Source organism: Solea solea, chromosome 2 (genome assembly GCF_958295425.1).
Source record: "Solea solea chromosome 2, fSolSol10.1, whole genome shotgun sequence".
NCBI lineage: Eukaryota > Metazoa > Chordata > Actinopteri > Pleuronectiformes > Soleidae > Solea > Solea solea.
The window spans coordinates 8,848,091-8,868,192 of record NC_081135.1 but is presented as its reverse complement, the minus strand read 5'-3'; the positions used below and the strand labels follow the sequence as shown (position 1 = coordinate 8,868,192).

General features: G+C 40.9%; 1 protein-coding gene across 7 annotated transcripts in view; it reads right to left on the bottom strand.

The window, feature by feature from the left end:
* The window catches only part of runx1 (RUNX family transcription factor 1), a 55,676-nt gene that overhangs the window by 6,778 nt on the left and 28,796 nt on the right, over positions 1 to 20,102 (bottom strand). For 3 of the 7 annotated variants that reach the window (XM_058623268.1, XM_058623273.1, XM_058623269.1), the window contains 5 exons: positions 11,883 to 12,001; positions 6,011 to 6,162; positions 5,805 to 5,915; positions 3,844 to 4,000; positions 761 to 865 (listed from right to left, as the gene is read on the bottom strand). In XM_058623268.1, the coding sequence (XP_058479251.1) occupies positions 761 to 865; positions 3,844 to 4,000; positions 5,805 to 5,915; positions 6,011 to 6,162; positions 11,883 to 12,001 (644 nt within the window). Of the gene's footprint in view, positions 1 to 760; positions 866 to 3,843; positions 4,001 to 5,804; positions 5,916 to 6,010; positions 6,163 to 8,527; positions 9,042 to 11,882; positions 12,002 to 20,102 lie in introns of those variants that run through there. The other 4 variants (XM_058623270.1, XM_058623275.1, XM_058623271.1 and 1 more) reach the window with 2 other exon arrangements.

Sequence of the window (20,102 nt, the reverse complement as noted above, 5' to 3'; positions counted from 1 at the left end):
TCTTCTCTTTCTGTCACCTCACCTCTCCTCTCAGTCTGCTGACCAGTGACTCTCAATTCAGTTTGTCTCCATCTGAGATGAACGACGACTATTCCGATGACATATCACGTCAAGTACTTTTTTTTTGTCATTTTCTCATCCAGCATTAAAAAACAAAAATACATGTTTCATCACACACTGACTGGGAGAGGAACTCGAGTGTTGCATCAGTTTCCAGATTGACTCACTCAACTAACACTTGGTCTGACTTTATTTATGTTATACATAATATCAGGAAAAGCATTTAGTTTAGTCAGTTGAGAAGTAAAATTCGGAATCCATCCTAAAATACGCACCATAACGCTGGCTCACACATACGTATGTGTCACTTTAACGCTTCTGACTGTGGACGTACTTGATGCTTTCGATCATGCTTGGAGAAAAAATGTTTTGAATTTAAAAATGTGACACACATTTTTGTCAGATTCTCTTTCTCTTGTGTTCTCAAGCTCTGAGCTGTGACTGACAACAACGGCGGGCACAGTCGCAGCACTCGATTCGGGCAGCCAATCAAATCAAGAAAGAGGCTGATTTTACAACTTAAAACTTTAACCAAACGTTTCCCCTGTTTAAGAAACACTGATAGCGTATGCTGTGGTTGTGGGTAGTCGTGAATATGAGAATTCATGTACATTGGGAATTGGATGGGACTCACAACTGAACCCTGTGGGACTCCACAATTAAACCCGTGTGTGTGTGTGTGTGTGTGTGCGAAACTCACGCCGTGGCTCTCTCGGACCATCCACTGTAATTTTAATTGCTCTTTGGTAGGTGGCCACTTGAGGAGGGTTGGTGAAGACGGTGATGGTCAGAGTGAAACTCTTCCCTGAGAGACAAGAGGTGAGCAGGAAAGGAGTGATAGTGAAGGAAAACAGAAAGACAGATAGAGATAGAATAGAAGAAAAGAGAAAATGTTAATTGTCTTGATTGTGTGTTTTCCAACTTCATATCCCTCCATTGTCTCCCTTCGTGCTCCCTAAATATACCTTATGCTTTGCATAATGCATTAAATCCCCAACGCCATGAACAAGCAGACATGGAGCCTTAATGAAGCTTGTCTTCAGTCATTAAGTCGTTACCCGTATTTCTGGACGTGGACGTGTGTTGTTTATTGTTAATCTCACTGTTATTATCTATTTCATATGGATATGGACATGATGTGAAGTTGATGAAAATGTGTGCATCTGTGTTTGTGGGATGGGGGGTGGTACCACCGCCAGCCGCAGCTCTGGAAGTAGTACTCACTCAACACTGCACTTGCTGCACACACACACACACACGCAGACCACCACTGTCGTCTGCCAGGACTGAAGTTACCACATGCAGACACATAATATGTGGGTGATGCCAGGTGTTCCTCTGACTTCTCTCCTAACAGTGCTTCGCTCTCTCTCTGATGCCGTGGAGTGTGAGGATTGTGTAGTACTGGGGTGGGTTGTGTGTTCTGTGCAGGTTGTTTACACAAAGAGTTTACAGTAAGAGATTTTGGCTGATAGAGGGGAACAGCTGAAGTCTGTGTGTCTGTTGTGTCTATCGCGCACACAAACACAAACACACACACACACACACACACACACACACACACGCTTGATGACTAAAATCACGACAAAGGCACATGTCTGAGACTTCCATGCGAATCAGAATTACTGCTATGTCTCACTCTGTCTATAGCGTCAGAGTGGCTTTCACATGAGGTGACCTGTGTAGGCTATGAGGACACATTTTGATATGGACAAATTTGTATGGACATTTTGACCTTGTGAAGCCATTGTGGCTCACAAGGTAAAGACTTAGCTTTAGGATTAGTTAGAATAAGGTTTAGATTAGGATTAGGTTCAAGGTTGGTGTTGGGCATTCAGTTGTGGTGGTTAAGGTTTGGGTAAAGGGGTAGGGAATTTTGTCAATGAGTGTCCTCACTATGAATAATGCACAAAAATGTGTGTGTGTGTGTGTGTGTGTACATGTCAGGGCTTGCTGAGTTCGGGCCATCTACTCCTCACAATCAGATATCGTCAACAAAGCGACGTGTGTGTTCGCTGAATAATAACTTGGTGTTTGTGCATTTGTTTGTATGCATGTGTGTGTGTGTGATGCTCTGTATGTACACGGCTGATGTACAGTTCTTTGCCTGTGCCTCATCTGATCACCTAGTTTCATCTAGTTTAACATATACTGTAGTCGTAACATTTAGGAGTTAGAGTGAAGCGGGTTTAACGCTGTAAATCATTAAAACTGATGGGTTCTCTGACTGCTTCTCATATGCAAATCCACATATCTACACCGATGAAAACTGTGTGCGCGACGGCGCTGTGCTAGGAGCGGAAACTCAGTTCTTCTGCAAAATAGGGAGCACTGAATGAGTCGGACATTGACTCGTCACACACACATACACAAACAAATACAGAGAAAAACCACCAGTCAAACCACTAAACCACTCATTGGCGTCAGCAGTGAAACTAACCACTTCCCACATGGACCGTTGATGACAGTTGGAGGTTTTTTAAGAATAGAGAATCTCTGCCCAGCCTGTGGGCAGATGTGGATCTACTATCACATCTAAAAAATCTAAAAAAACATCAACACCTTCCATTAAAACCCATGTGCTGACCCAAACAGCAATTTATGTCCCGATACTTAGCGTAATATTGCCATAAATGATTAATTATCGCATACAGTATGAAATAATAAGAGTCAAATTTGTTTTGTTTTTTAACTCGTATGTGAGAAATCCTTATTATTTGTATGGTAAATGCATAATATCTTCATTACTATTACTATCATTATTATTATTACTCAGTTGCACACACTGCAAACTAAATATGAATTCATGCACCAAATACAGTACTTCCACAGAAATCTACCATGTTTGAGTCATGTTTTTCTTTTGAAACTATAGTGACAAGACGCCGACTGCAGTACTGCTGTTTTCAGACTTGGCGCAGACATTGTCTGCTGTTCAGTTTCATTTGCTTGCTCCTGTTCAGTCTGATACGAGTCCCTTTAGCTTTGTGTCTTACCTAAAGACCTGCAAGCACTCAAACGTGTCGAACAAAGCTCTCATCCCTCTTTAGCAATGACACAAAGACAACTGCAACACAAACTGATTCGTTGCAGGATTCCTGAATTCGACGTTTCATTTTTCTGTTCCTAATAAAGTGACTACTTGGCGTATATGTGAGATTCATGCATTCACCCACAGGATCGCTTCATGTCTTTAAATAAGCCAGTGACGGGGATGATTCTGGGAAGGCCATTGTACTCTGTGCTGGCGCATTTGCATAAAAACAAATTTTTCACTCCTCAACTTTCATTATTTGAATTCTACTGCACATGAATTATTAATACGCTCATTTGTCAAGAGCAGGACTGGGGAATCTGTCATATTATTGACAGTTATTCCGACATGACATTTAGCTGGGGAGCACTTATGTGCTCATATTTTGTGTGTGTGTGTGTGTGTGTGTGTGTTCGCAGAGTTTGTGTACACAGGACTGCTGTTTTAAATAGATAAGTTGGAGCATTTGCCTGCAACCGATTTAGAGTAACTGTGGTATAGTGTGTCCGTCGGTGGGGGTGGAGGTGAATGGGTTGTTACGAGGAAGCTGCGCGAACACTGGAATACTGTTTTTATTCACGTGTACTTCCCCTAATTTTACTGTCCTGTGCACTTTCACCAAACACACCTATTGTATTTTAGACAGTGTGAGACGTTTATGGACAGTGCTGATCCACATTGTAGCCTTCATTTTTTATCAACACAACAAATGTTTTACTTTTTTTGTTTGTATGTGTGTGTGTGTGTACCTCTTCCACTGCGGCCGACAAAGCGCAGGTCGTTGAATCGGGCCACCTGGTTCTTGATGGCAGCCGTGGCGTTGCGGAGCTCTGCCGAGTAATTCTCATCATTTCCCGCCATCACCGTCACCAGGGTGCCGTCAGCGATTTCACCCAGGGCGACGACCTTTGGGGAAGAAGGAGGAGACAAGATGGAGTCATGTCCTGCCTTCCTTTAATGGCTGATGTTCCTACTGAAGTTTAATGCATGTTCTCGCTTTGGTAATTCATAAGAACATAGAGTTTCTTATATCCCTTTTTTCAGCACAACCTTGGCAGTCTGATGAAAATTGTCTTTCATTTTCACCAACTTTATAAACACACCTGAGCAAAAAGTACTCAAAATGTTTAAAATTGGATTGAATTTGTGAAATTTGGAAGTACAAAAAAATTCAAATCCACTTGGCTTGTTTTTAGGAACAAAAAGAAAAGACAAACGGTCGATTTTGTGACTTCTGATTAGTTTACAAACTTGCTTCCAGCCAAAGAAAAAGGCTGTGTAACTGCCAAACATATTATTTATATATCATAGTCTTAGGCGAGTGTATATTTAATCAGGGCAGCCTTTTGTTAAGTGGCTAAAATCAGATTTTCCTTGTGTTTTACTTGCGTCTTCAGACTCCGGCTGGATCTCGGCACAGTGCAGCCAGCGCTGACTTTGCATCAGTAACTCGTATCACCACACTTAAGAAAATGTAGATGTCAAAGATGCAAATAAGACGTCAAGCTAAAATAGAGAAAAAAAAGTACCAAATCAAATGGAAAATGGAAATGTTTGATGCTTAGCGTACTAGAGAGCACATTCTCCCACACGTACGCAAATCCAGAGCCAGGCGGGATGATTTTCATATTAACGCTTATCACACTGCACCATCGGTGTGCAAATGACCATGCCATGGACACTATGGATTATATCTCTGTTTAACCCTGAGCTCTGGTAGTGAGTAACCGCAGCTCACAATCGCCAAAATGTGACAACACACATATACTCCAAGTCTTTGGACAAATTGGTCTTTAACCCGTTAACACATAAGCCAGGATAAAACAGGATAAAGGAAACAATTATAAAGCTCTCAATTCTCAACGTGTGTGTGTGTGTCTGTGTGTTTGTCTACATTTTTAAAAAGTAGTATTTGTGTGTGCATGGGTGCACCTGTGTTTGTGTGTACCTATTATTTAAATATTGTCTAGCATGTATACTTGCAGGATCCGTGTTCAAGAAAAGTCTAGCTGTGTATTTGTGTGTGTGTGTGTGTGTGCGTGCGTGTGTGCGTGCACGTCATAACAGTCATCCATTATCAGTAAGAGGCAGTGACATCCGCTCATGACACTCCATAATAATGCATAAGGCAGCAAACTAACACACACACACACACAAGCATGTGCCAACACTAATGCATAAAATTCAATAAATCAATCAATCGCTTGTGTGTTTTGCGGCTAAAAGCTGCTTTTCCACAAATGCATTTTAACTCATTTTAAGTGCAGCAGAGCCGTTCTCATACACACATCGATATGAAGGAAGACACGGCAACAAAAATGCTCCCATCATTGTACTGTATAAGCCTTATTATTATTACTTTTCATTATCATTACACTGATAAAACTGTGTGACATGTAATGTATTTCTGACATATAATCGAAGATATTTATACGCTTCAATGTATTTTATGGCATTACACAGCACGTACTGCTTGTTATGTAGGATAAACCATTTCAAATGTCACTGAATTATGTGAATAAATGCTTAGTTTGACCCGACAGGAGGACTTTTGCCCTATTAAGACTGCTTTTTTTTCCTCACTGGAAATGGAAGAATGTAAAACACTCATTCTCCTGCACCAAAGCACATAGAGAAAATCAGCATTTTTAGTTTGAGGGACACAGGATATCTACATATATATACATATATATACACAGGATATACACACCTTAAAAGCGATGGGCAGAGTCTTGTTACACCTCCAGTGTGTCGGCAGCACAGAGCAGAGGAAGTTGGGACTGTCCGTCTTCACCAGCTCGCCTGGATGATCTGAGATCACCTGCAGAAGCATCCCAGAGACCTTTTGATCAGTTGTCTGCTTAGATTAGGGGGAAACTCAGAACTAGACGTTGTGTATTCCAAAGAGCCATGTACCTCTACCATGCCACGGTCTGCCATGCGCAGCTTGCCCAGCAGAGACGCTCCACCGCCGGCCTCCTGCGCCCCGAGAGGCAGGGCCTCTGCCATCTTCCCCCCGGAGGCGAGCGTGGTGGAGGGGGGAGTGTAACGCCGGCCAGGGGCTGGGTCTGAGAGAAACACAGAGGGAAACATATTCAGTGTCGGTTTGAGTCCGTTTCAGAATCATTTAGGTTAAGTGATAAAAATTAATACCATTCTAATTTCCACTCTTACACACAACATTTTTTTTTTTATTTCTAACTGAGAATGCTGCTAGAAACTGCTAAAAATCACGAGCTAAATCCTCATCTTTTCAAGTGGCTCCGTCAATACAGATGATAAAAAACCTGAAATCTCTGTGACTTAACCAAAAAGGATGTGTAAAATAAGACATAACAGAGCACACAGCTGTAACTAACCCCCCCCCCCCCCCCCCCCCCCCCACCACCACACACACACACACACTTATATACGGCGCATGATGACACACAACTTGGTCACACTGACTTGAATACCAGAGTGTGTAGTCATGAAACTAAAGAGAGCAGCAGCAGCAGTAGCAGCAGCAGAGAGAGTCCATCAGTTTAAATGGATACTGTTGAGAAGAGTCGGGGCTAAGAACTGAAAACACATGTGAGAATTTTCTGCAAAGTCAGTCAACATTTAACTCATGCTCTCAGACAAGATGATGAGTTTTTATTGTCTTTGAGCGGTGACAAAAAAAGAGATATTGCAGCGTCCAATGAAAGTCCTGCGTTCATACTTAAAGTAAAGTATGTGAATATGTAACATAGATAAGTAAAAATGTATATTAAAATGCATTCGTTGTACACTGTTGAGCAATAAGAGACAAACACGCGCCTGTCTGTCTCTGTCCGTCAGTCTGTATCCATGGCTCTGTTTCATTGTCACTCAGCCAGAATCACAGTTGAAGCCACATGCTGGTGGTTTGCAGTGTAGTTTACAGTCTGCAGTGTTTTTTAACGGCGTGGAGCCGCGGTAGAGTTTGATTTCACCATATTTAGATTTGTATGTGAATCCGTATTGAGCTATATTGACAACGATGGAAGACTTTTACCATGATATCGTATCAAATTTCAATCTATTCACAGTAATGATTTGAACATCTAACAGACGATGTGTGCAGGTCAGATTTAAAAAGTGAAACCAGGCAGAGAAGTCAGTTACTAGGGAAGGAAACAGAGTGTAAAGGATTTTTTTTTACTTTGCCACAATATGAACATTTACATCCGCTGCTGGTAAAATCGAGAGTTTAGAGCAGTTAAATTTGTCAAAGATGTCGCGTCATCACACAATTCATCACCAACATCTCTCACTGCAAAGTGATTTTTAGTCTTGTTCTGGGATAAATGTGCAAAGTGCAGGACATCATGGAGTGGCACTAAAGAAAAGACAGCAGTTAAATTTGACTCACACTGCAAAATGTTCACAACCTGATGGATTGGAGCAAATCGGACTCACTTAACACACTCACTTTTAAGCAAATGGTGCAAAAAAAAGAAAAAGAAAATACAATTGTTATATAAAATGTGCTCAAATAAGCAACTGAATATCATAATATTTAACCATTCTAAATAATTACCTTTAACGTTATGAAATAGCGGAACAAGTCTCAAACATTGAGTGAAGCGGTGATCATATGCATTGTGAGGCATCTGAGCGGCAGCATCATCACATTATACAGTATCATAACAAGAGCTTGAATGATCAAATATGATGGGTTATTTGTGTACAAGGCTAAATTAAGTTGTGCATATTTTACACTTAACATTAACTATGTTAAATTGCATGTTTGTCAGTAAGTAAAAAAAATCCATATTGATTCTCAACAAATGGAAACTGAAACAGAGTAAAATATTTCAAATAAGGGAGGGGGGAAACTTACTCCTTGAGAATTCAAAAGTCAAAAACATGTTTAAAAGTCAAGTTTATAAAAAATTTGAATGTTATATGTGAGGGAGCTAAAATTAGGGAATAGCAGGAGGATGTGTCCAATTATATGTACAAGCAAGAAACTTGTACTCATGCAGCAGGAGTGCATATTGATGACTAAATCATTGTTACACCATATACAGCATTTTGTATAGCCAATATATTTTTAAATCATGCATGATATTGCAGGTAATGTGCTTTTAGAATGAAAGGGAACATAGCGTTTGTGTGACTTGTTTATAAAGGGGGAAGTTACACAGAGCAAGAAGGAAATGTTGCTGTAATACCTGCAGCATTGACTTTCCTTCTTTCTTTCTTTCAGATCAAAAGAACCACGCTTTGCGCAGATGATTCGCATATGATGACTGACATGAAATGTGCCAACACCGGAACCGACGCGTAATAACAGAGAGGATGGAATTCATCAGCGGGTTTGTGTTTTGCAGAAACGCCGCTCTCTTCACCGAAGCCTCTTCTTATTCCAAACTATCACAAATAATACAACAGATATCACAAATTATAGAGAGAAATAACTTGTACCGTATTTTGCGTCCCACAGAAACACCATTTGTGCGTTCTCGGACTCCCAACTTCACTCTTCGTTGCTTCACTTCTCTTAATTTACACAGAAAGCAGGTTTGTTTTTCTGTATATTTGTGTTGCAGGTTCTCACGCTGTCTGTTTATCTGTCCATCAAAGAAAAGGATAAAAAAAAACAACGTCGCTCAGTTCCTGCGCTTTATCCAAACACAGCGGGCTTCGATCAGTCCTTGTGCGTAAAAGCGCGGTGTGACGCGCTATCAAAAGCAGGTTTCCAACAGTTTGCGCGTGTTCTCCTCCTCCATGCGAAGTCAAAGTCACTTTGTGATATCTTGTGAAAAGTCTTCAGAGCTCCTCGTGTGTTCTCGCTGCTGACATTACGCGTCCGCACGTTTGGCATTAAAAGTAAAATTTAAATTTAAATCAAATTTCCTGAAGATGGGTTGTTTCTCTGACAACACAACTCTCTAAACTCTCTCTCTCTCTCTTTCACTCTCAGTTCTTCACCTATGTCTCTCGCATCTAGATGAATGGACATCGCTGCGTGCATCCGCAGCCTTTTACTGGCACCACACTGGATTTGCGTCTCATCCGCGCTGCCCTCAGCCAATGGAAAGGCTCGCCGCTGGGTGTCACTGACCAATCAGAGCTGCGTCCGTGCGAGAGGAGGCGCGGTTTAGTGGGGAAAGGGAAGGAGGGAGAGCTGCACTTCCTCCTGCGCTGACTGCACCTCCACGAATTCACTCAGTTACTACATGTGCAGCAATGTGACATCATGGAGCCTCACGTATTATATTATATTATAAGTTAAACACGTGGAACTTATAACGCGGAGGAAAAACTCTTTATGGGAGGAAATGATTTCCAAATGGGCTTCTGTTCATCCAGATGTTGGATTTCATCATTTCATCCGCGAACACCACAGACTAATGTGTTACACTTCAAACATCAGCCGTCATTCACCACTTCACTCACTGCTGACTATCAAAACCAGTGCATAGCCAGACGTGGATGCAATTATCAGCTATAGACAACAGGGGGCAGTAGGTGATCTAAATCCCCCAAAAACAATGAACAACCAACCACCAAACATTATTAAAAAAGTATTCCAATTTAAATATAATCCCCTAAAAGCTGTTTGATTTAACCAAATATATGTAAATTGGATAAAATATCAATTTTTTCTGCACAATGTGTGGTCTCCTCTGTCCAGATGCTGTTTTCATTTGAAATCATATTCTCACAGTGTGATTAAGAAGCTTTTGGGTTGCTTAATATTTCTGTTTCTGGGGGTGAAATTGTTTTTGAAGACCTGTTTTACTCTTTATTTTATAATAAACATATAATATAAATGTATTAGTTTAACATATTGAGCTTTTTAATAAATAATTTCTGTTATAGCTTTAAATGTTATTCATCTTTTGTATTTGCTGAAGCTTTCTTGCCGCTCTCCACCATCTTGAACAAACAACCACTGTTTGTGTTATTTTGCACCATATCATTTAGATTTAAATCAGTGTTTTATGTGTTAAACTGTTACAAGTAACAAAATGCTTTCAAGACGACGAACACACAAAGTTGGCAATACTGATAAAAGAAATTAATAATAGAACAGGTGCATATACCTTTTTTAAAATATATAATACTAATAATTTAACATTAAAGTTCATTGCCCACTTCATTAGAATGATACCATCCTCATTTCAAAGCAACATGTCAGTTTGTTGAAATGTAATTGTTCTATTTCATGCCAATAAAAAGAAAAATAATTACATACGGCTTAGTCCGTGGTTAAAGGTCAAATGCACGGCATTAACTCTGCACCTGCCAGATGCGTTGGCGGTTAAATGAACCTGCTGTCTGAGGAGTTTTAGGGAAATGCCAGTCTGCGTCTGCTCGTGTTTGTCTTGTAGACAAAGGGCGATGATAAAAAATGTAAACGTGTCCGCTCGCACGCCGGCCTGAGATGGACGTGACGGGATTCATCGTTTTTTTCACTTCTTCGTCAAGGGGCCTATTTATGCTTCCTCTAATCTCGACGACCACAAAGTCACGTCCGACACAGTCCCTGATTATTCAATCACATAAACTGCCTAGTTACAGTACAAGATGAACAATGAAACCGCAGCTTTCTAAATACAATATTTTCCTTTTTTTCCCTTCCTCCTTTTAAAGGAAAAACAACTCCCAAAGCCCAAAACATGAAACCAGCAGCTAAGAATAAAAGTAAAACTGCAGTTTCATGAAGGTGAGCGTCATTAGATCTGACGCTGAACATTTATTCCGACTCTAACCGTAATAAATAATTCAAATTTGAAACTGTATATATCAATGAACATTTCTGGAACAATGTGAGATTTTGGTTTGAAAATAACAATAATAATAATGTGTTATTTTCAGAGGAGTGAAGAGGGAGAAACAGTAAAGAATGGAACGATTGCACCGATGGAGGGAGAAAAGAGGAAAAGAGGAGAGAAAGGGAAAGAAAATGGGAGAGGAGTTGGATTTCGCTCTGCGAGCATTTCCCACTGACCGACTTGTAACACAAGCTGCTCTGTGTCCTCTGATCCATAATCAATACCCAGTCCCAATCAACTATCAAAGTTATTGATAACAGCATTATTTCTGTGTCATCGGTCATGCGGTATTTTGCTTCTATTTGCACCATCAGTTTTTTTTTATAATACAGAGACAATCTGTTTTATTTTGTGTGGGGAAATAAAAATATAACAGGATCCCCAATCCATCATCAGGCTGCTTCATATTTCACTTTGCACAGATTCCCCAGATATTTCACATTTACCACTAAAGATGTATTAGAATCAATGAAAATATGAAGTAAAAACCTGGCCATGAGCTAAAACGACTGCTTACTATTAACAATTCAAAATAACGTCGGAGACACGTCCAGAACTACATCGGAAACTCACCAATATAGTTCTGGATCGGTGCACAGAACCACATAAAGAGGAAGAAATTAAGCACTGATGAGAAAACTCCCACATTCGGTTTGATATCATTTCAATAAAGTATACTAAATATTCACAATTGGCTCCCAATTCTTACCTAAATACCCTAAATTGGCCAAGAATTTGAACATTCGACAGAAAAACGAGAAAGATGATTTGTCTAAATGTCATGAAATTTAGAATCATGACAGTGACAGTAACCCTAATCCACACTAAAAAATATAAACACTAGAAATAATAAGTAATTATGGGACATTTATGGTGGAGAACATAACGTTTTCTCCACTCCAAAAGGAAAAACATGACATTGTTCAGTGCAATAAAAACACAAATGGTGATAATAATGTTGATGACCGTGACGTGACCAAACGAACAATTAGCTTTACCAAAGACTCCGCTGCCTGACCGGCCTTTCCTCATCAGGTACATGGCCCAGGAGAGGGGGCCTGAGCTGGAGAGCGCCCCAGGGTTCATGCTCCAGTCCTTGGTGCAGACGCGGCAACAGCTGGTGCCAAATTTCAAACACGCAGAAGGGAGAGAAGAGAGGGCATCAAAAGAAATAACAATTGTAACTGGGAGACAATGAATACATAAAAGTTGTTTCCCACCAAAAATTTGGAGCGATAACTCAATAGAGGAATCCGAAAAAAAGTGATTCTCACCTTCACAAACTGCTTTTATAGCCCTCAATCATCTCCGCACCCCCCCTCCATCATCATCAGCTCTACCCATATATGCTATTAGCAAAAAAAAAAGAAGAGGAGGGAGTGAGACGCGCAGGAGGAGGTGAAGAAGCAGGAGAGGACCCAGTCAAGCTGAATTCATTCCCTCCCTCTTTAAAGCGTAGCCATGGGGGACACGACTCCACTTTGCCCTCGGGCTCTTTAAAGCTGCTAATTTCATTTAGCTACCCAAATGATTCTCTTCCTCCCTCCCTCTTCCTCTTCCTCTTTTCCTGTTCCTCACTGTTGGGAAGTTCTTCTTGAAAATTTAGGCCACACTAGAGCGACGTGGACTCTGGTCCATCAACTCGTGTCAATAACGATTAAAGGGACGGTTTAAAAATGTCCACGCCTGCTTAAGCCTCTAAAAAATATGTTCCCCACTTTGTCACACTTATCAGCGCTCAAAGGTAACACATTTTAGGCGGGTAAAGTGTCCGTGAAAAGACATAACAGGCCTTAAAAACTGCCTTTTTATCGACACTACAAAAAACTGAGTGAAGTAAAATGAGCGAGATGTGCAATAAAACTGTTGCTACCTAAGTTTTGCCTTAAATATGAGCTTAATTTAAGTATAATTACAGAGATTTACAACTGTCAATATGCAACCATAATAGCGAAACGAAAACTGAAGCTGACAGAAAGTTTTTTTTTTGTTTTCTGACATTTTCCTCAACTGAACTTTCACTTTAATTGAGATCACACACACACGTGCACACACGCAGTCGGTGTGTGTGTGTCACAAGAGTCACAAGGAGCCGTTGCCTCATCCAGCACTTACACACCCCGTGCACACATACACTCGCACACACACATGGTTTTGTGGTGATATCAGCAGCTCAGGGGCCTCTGGGAGAGTCACTGTGGGAATGTCCCCATCCACCATTGTGTGTGTGTGTGTGTCTGTCATTGGTGGTCACCTTGAGGTTTGGTTGTGCATCTTTGTTTGGTTTTGGGGGGACATGCTCTGGTCAAAACTGAAGTCTAAAACAGTCAGAGATAGAGAAGTCGCAACCACAATGTGATCATTTCTTCTTACGGATACTTTATTTTTTATTCTATAATCAAAAAGTGATTTTTGTGAATGGGTGTGATGGTCAAAGGAGTTAAGTCTCAGACTGGTATATTGTGCTTTTTGTACTGCTGCCACGTTTGATACATTTCAACCAAAAAGTACACAATAAAGCAACTAAAACTTTCTGATGTAGGCATCAGTGCATCAACAACTCCTGTTTGTCATGATGTAAAAATTGCTGATTTGGTCTATAGAGAGGCTATAGAGAGGCAGTCAGTGCTGTCGATGTGTCGATGTTCCTCATACGAATACACTTCCAGAAACCTTATCTACTTTCATAGAAATAGGTCAACAATAACATGCTGAAAATGAAATGAAAGTTGCTGGAAACTAATCTGAGCCTGTTTTAAAAATGAAATATATTACACGTCATCCATCACAGATATTATTTAGATGTAAAGTTCACAAAGAAACACACCTTAATCCTCTTTCTCTCTCTCTCTCTCTCTCTCTCTCTCTCATTCTCTGCCAGCGGCTGTCTGTCCCCACCGTCCCCTGAGTTAAGGCCACCCTGAGGCCAGAAACAGTGGCATGGCAAAGATCAATGCCTCACACACACACACACACACGCACACACACATGGTGTGTTCACATTGCCACCCTGAGCGATAGATCAATACAGGGGAAAGAGAGAGAGAGAGAGTCTGTGGAAAAGGAGATGTCACCTGTTTTTATTTCTCTAGTTGCTCATCAGCACCTTCAATATGTATTTCAAGAATGCCTCTTTTTTTGTTAATTTTCTGATATAAGATCAGTTGATTTCCGTTACCAACAAGCAATTATTTATACTCCGAGGTCCAATTTCATTTAATTTTGTTTAAAGGATCACAAGACAAAAACTAATCCTAAGAGATTTTTAACTTTACTTTTTACAACCGACATGTTTCAACACCATTTTTAGGATTTTTGTTGAAAAAGTGTTGCACAGAAATGATATATTTTAGGTTGGTAGATGGTTCAAGAGGCAATTAAAATGTGTTTTGGGAGATTTAAGCTGTCTACAGTCCTGCTAGTTACCCACATAAAAAAATCACTTCACATTTTGTCTCCCAACTAAACTTTATTTATTATAAATTTCAGATATAAGGCCTCTCTGAATAGGAGAAAGATTTGTTTTTTGTTTTGTGAGGTGGCTTACGATTTTTTAGATGTTAAGCTGTGAAACTGTTGGTTACTGATGTAGGTTTTTACATCTCATGACACACGTGCACACCCCCCCCCCCCCACACACACAGTAACAATGCTGTAAAGTAGATGAGTCAGTTCAGTGGCTCAGTAGATTTGTATCGAAGTTTTCACATCCATTGATCAGCGACGGAGGAGTTACCAATTGTCTCTAGTTAACAGAGCAGCCAATTCTATCTCTGTGGGTCACACACACACACACACACACACACACACACAGAAAAAGGACACGCACACACACCTCGTCTATAATTCATGGGGTGTATTGTGCGGATGCAGTTAACTGCCGCTTAAAAGTAATTAATTGATTTTCTGACATATCAGTTAGCAGCAGCGGCAAATGACACACACACACACACACACACACGCACGCAAACAAGGTGTAATTAAACTGTGGATCTACTCATGCACATTTCACAGCACACAGCAGCACCCACTTTCACAATGTGTGTAAAAATGATTCATTTCACATAAAATGTCTGACTTAAAAAGAGAAAAAAAAAAACCCAGATAATGACGTGTGCAGCATAAAGGCATATGAATAATGTCATTTCTGTACTTTCAAAAACAAGTGTTCTAGCTTTCTCTGCAGATTTTAAATACAAACAAATGTTTTAAGTCAATCAGCTCCACACAGGAAGTGATCTGCTTTATGTCGAGGCAGACGCAGGCAACAGCAACATGGGAGCTTATAAAGTTAGTCAATTGTAAACAGGTTGAAGTGTGACTGAAAACGCAAAGAAAAGTCCACACAAAGTATCACAATTGAATCGTAGTGCTCAAAAAAAACAGTTTGTCTCCGCCCGCCCCTGCTCTGCTGCTGTATACACACAAACGCTCCCACAGTCGGATCGGACGGTATTGCTCAAGTTTTGAGATGAAGGATGCAGCATACAAATTATGTTACATCACTTCTGTTGACAGAGACCAAACAGAGGCACAATATGACCGTCAACAACAACAAAGTTACACACTGCAGCTTTACCTGCAAGTGGGATTATGTGTATCTATCTAGTTTATCTTTCCCGACTCGTCATCTCTGAGATTATCCGAGATTACTGCTCAGTAAACGGCGTTACAGTCTGCTGAATGACTTTACGACACACAGCGACGTGCCTTTACAGCGTCCACTGTGAACCCGCTGCTGCTGTAAAGCTTCTGTGGTCGGCCAGAGGCAGATGGATGAAACGGTGATCAAGCAATCAAAGGTCAGCAAAGGTCACCGGAGCGAATGTCATTTCTTGAGGCCGTTTTGAGACTAAATGAATCGAGATATTCAAATCTTTAAGGACAAACAATGACGTGGAAGAAGAACTCGAGAGGAATTGTTTCATCGTTTTGTGCGTGTGTCCTGAATTATTCAGCCGGCCTCTGCGATGAGAGAAGACCTGCTTTATCCTTTCTAAACTAAAAATTGATTTTCTGACACAAGAAATGAAGGACAGAAAGAGAGAGAGAGAGGAGGAGGGGGGGGGGGGACTCATGCACTCAGTCAAAGTTAGTAAAATGTTCATTCTTTCAGCGTAGAAACGTAAATAAAATGGAGGACGACAGGGGAAGAAAAGTGAGACGTGTGTATCTGACGGCAACAGAGAGACGGGACGAGACGGAGAGATGGACGGAGAGAGCGAGAGGAGGAGAGAAGTGCCTCAGGCTGTGTTTAGTGCAGTTTGAATGGCTGAGCAGATGCATTAGAGCAGAAACTCTAAACTAACACACAAATACACACACACACACACACACACACACACTGCAGGCCGGACAGCGAGCGTGGACGTCACAAGTGATCACAAAGGTTTTACTGCAGTGATGTCCGACTATGTGCATTCAGTGTCTGACACATAATGAATTCACAGAGACAGAATCCCGACATACTAAATTCATGTGACGGTGGATTATTTCGAAAGAGCAGTTTCTCTCACACTAACTTGAAGCTTTTTCTCAAACATGTGTCTTTTAGGCCGTTGACTTTTTGTCTCGCGTAACAAAGTGAAACGCTGAAATGTGTGAGATCGAGGGTGTAAAGCACTTCTTTATAAACTCTCTCTCACTATTAAAGGTTCAGGGTTTTTTTGTGGAGTGTGGTTGTATGAGGTCCTGACATTTTAAACACTGACTCTCACTCTCCCACACCAAAGTCCATGAAGAAAATCAGCGATTTTACATCACAGTTCACAGGTATTGTTTATCCACTGCAGCCTCCATCTATACGTTCAAATGCGTTATTTTGTGAGCGTCAGTGTTTGAACTCCTTCGTTTCTGTTTACCTCAGTGACTCAAACTTGCCAAATGAAGCAGCAGCAGTAGACCAGCAGCTCTTCTGTCACTGTAACTAAAAACGCTGATTTTTTTCTCTGGAATTTGGTCTGGAAGTGCAAGAAAAAACAAGGTGTTCATTTTATAAGTTTTTGTTTTGTTTTTTCATGCGTGAGAATGAAAATCATGGAAATGGTGGCACTCTTGGCAAAGATAGTGTTTATAATATTTAATACCTCAAATAAACTTCAAATATTTTTTCAATATCCAGATACTGCAGATATGGCCACTAAAAATCAATAACTGTTTTCTATGGCTTTCATCATTTCTGACAGTTATGGAACTAATCAACTAATTAACCATTAACACGCCTCAGGCTTTGGCTGCTTTATGTATTTGTGTGCGCTTGTGCGCCCGTATGTCGTGTGTCTATGTGCATGCTAAGTAACGTTTTGAGATTCTGAACACAAATGGGTCATCAAAGTGGAAGCAGAATCGGCCAATCGGGCTCCTTTAAAGGCGACCACACGAGTCGCGCGGAGTCCCAAATGAGCCGATGAATAAATCAGAAGGTTTAATCGCTGCCTGGAATTTACAATACAGAATAAAAGGGTGCTAATGGGTACGAGCCACACACATATGCACACTTTGCATTCACTTGTTAACCACAACCGTGGGGACAAATGGGGATTGGGGGAGGAAAGAGGGTGAGGAGTTAGAAGAAGGGTGAGACGACCCTTTGCATGACTTCTTCGTTAACCACAGGAGTGAGGGAACCCTCGCCTCGTCTCACACAGGACACACCGTCCCACCAGACTTGACGAACTCCCGCCCGCCATCTCGCCCATTAAGGCTGAAAGGAAACCAGTGTGGTCAGGAGAAAAATTAGTTGGCAACGCTGAAAAAGCTCCGCGTGATCGGCGGCTTCATTGATCGCCGGATGGATGTTTCCTGTTGGCGGCTTTTCGAAACTTCACAGGAGGTTAAAGTCAGCGGGGAAGTGTAGCGAAACAAAAAGGGTGACTGAAAATACAAACGAGCGACGTCTTTCCGGGAAATCCAGCGATGCCGACGTAGCCGTTTTTTAAAAATTGAATATTATGTTTCCACCTCGAGCTGCAGGTGACAATGTTGACATGAAACGAGAAAAAAGAATGAGAGGAGGACGATTTGTCCCTGAAACTCTGACCCGAGGTGCAGATCGAAACAAAACCACCGGTTTCCTGCCTTCACCGCACACAAGGAAGTTGTGAGGACTGAAACAAGATGGCCTCACAGCAATGGTGAGATGGAATGGTGTTCACACAACCACAGAAACACATACACACACACACACACACAAAAGGACTGGCTGCTAATCATGGATTTGGTGTACACTGTGGTAAGGTTTAGCTTTACCGATGTTATGAGTGTGTGGTGGTTCTCCTCAAACTACCACACACACACACACACACACACACACACAGGTTTGCGTCATATTGACTTTCATTCATTTGGACATCCTCAATTCAAAACCTAAACTTAACCAGTTCCTCAAAAATATGGTTTTGCCTCATTAGGACCAGGTTTTGATCTCCATGAGGATATTTATGTTTGTATATATGTTCATATTTGCTTCACCTTAAAGTTTGCAACCTGTTCTCTATTTTATACCATCCTTTAATGATGTCCTTTGATTTTCTTGTTGTTTTTTTGTACAGTGCAGGGTTGCTCACCCTCAACTTCGTTGTACCTACACAGTACAATGACAAGAAAGGCTACTCTATTCTATTCTAAATTCAAATGAACATCAAACTCCAGGAAATGTCTGTTAAATTGGTGCCGATATTTACACGTCTACTCAGTTTGAGAGATTCTCGTGTGTCTTTGCATGTGCACGTTTTTGCATTGCAAATCCAATCCATTCACCTCCTGCACTTTAGGGTGATGTAGATTTAATTTTGTTTTTGTGTGTGCTCAATTATGGACATGATACCGATATGATTAAGTGGACGATATGGGAATTTGAGATAAAACCTCAAGCTGAGTGTTGACATTTTTTTTTTTCTGCAGCTGGTAGATCAAACAGGAGGTCTGGGCCGTGTGATGTAAGGCCAGATCTCAAAATGGAAGCCTGTATATGTGTGTGTGTGTGTGTGTGTGTGTGTGTGTGTGTGCGTGTGTGAGAGAGAGAGACGTAGACATAAGATCAATCCATAGAAGGTATTTTGGGCTTATTCCTGGACTTTAAAATAAAAGCCAGAGATCACAGCTGGACAAATTACCAAACACACACACACAGAGAGAGAGAGAGAGAGACAGAGAGAGAGAGAGAGAGAGAGAGAGAGAGAGAGAGAAACTAAAGAAAGCACCTCATCAAGATCGATAGAATAAATGAGTCCTTATGAGGCTGTGACTGGACTGTGTGTGTGTGTGTGTGTGCGTGTGTGCGAAGCACTGAATCATAATGATTGTAGCAGACAGCTCCTTAGTGAGTCTGGTATATAAACCGTTACCATTTAATGGGACAGCAGGAGGTGGCACAGAATGACACACACAGGCACACATCTAAATGTTGAGTACAAAGGAAAAGCGACATTGTCCATTTTGAAATCTCCCCCAACAGTTTTTTTCCCCCTGTGCAACTGCCTACACCAATGAGGCAAACACGAGCAGAAATGTATAGAATTATATTTATCTACAAGAATAATAACTGGCCAGAGATCTGCTGAGAATATTCATGGTCCTCAGAGGATGATGTAAGTGTGTTTCTTTAAAAACCTTTCAAAGTTGCAACATGTTATGAGCAGATTCAAATATTCATGCCAAACACAATTCTAAACTTAAGACTATTTGTGTTGTTTCTGTTTTTCTGAATTTTGCAGGAAAAAAAAACCCATTTGTTTCATGACAAGTGCATTATATTCAAAACAGAGAAATCACATTTTTGTTTCTATTCTGTCAAACAAACACAAACAACAAGTTTCTGCTGGAAAGAGGAGAAAACAGCTGATGACAGAAGGATGAAAAATGGGAAACAGTGACTGTTCAGACTTTGTCACCTCTCTGCTCTGCAACATAAAGAGCAACCTGTTGAGAAACAGTCACACAGCACACTGAGAGGAGGAGAGGGAGGGGCTTCTGGTAAGACAACACTACAAAATTCTCATAAGTCCTTCCTTCCGCTCTTTCATCCATCCCTTTTTCCATCTGTCTCACTGACTTCCCAACATCAGGAGAATAGTGAACACCACTATTTCTCTCTGAAAGCTGGTATGCAACTAGTACTAGTTTCTTTATGTTTATTCCAAGTTATGTATATTAGTGACGAAGTATACCTAATTTAGAACTACATAGGGGCATTTGAAATGAAAGAAACATGCATCTTA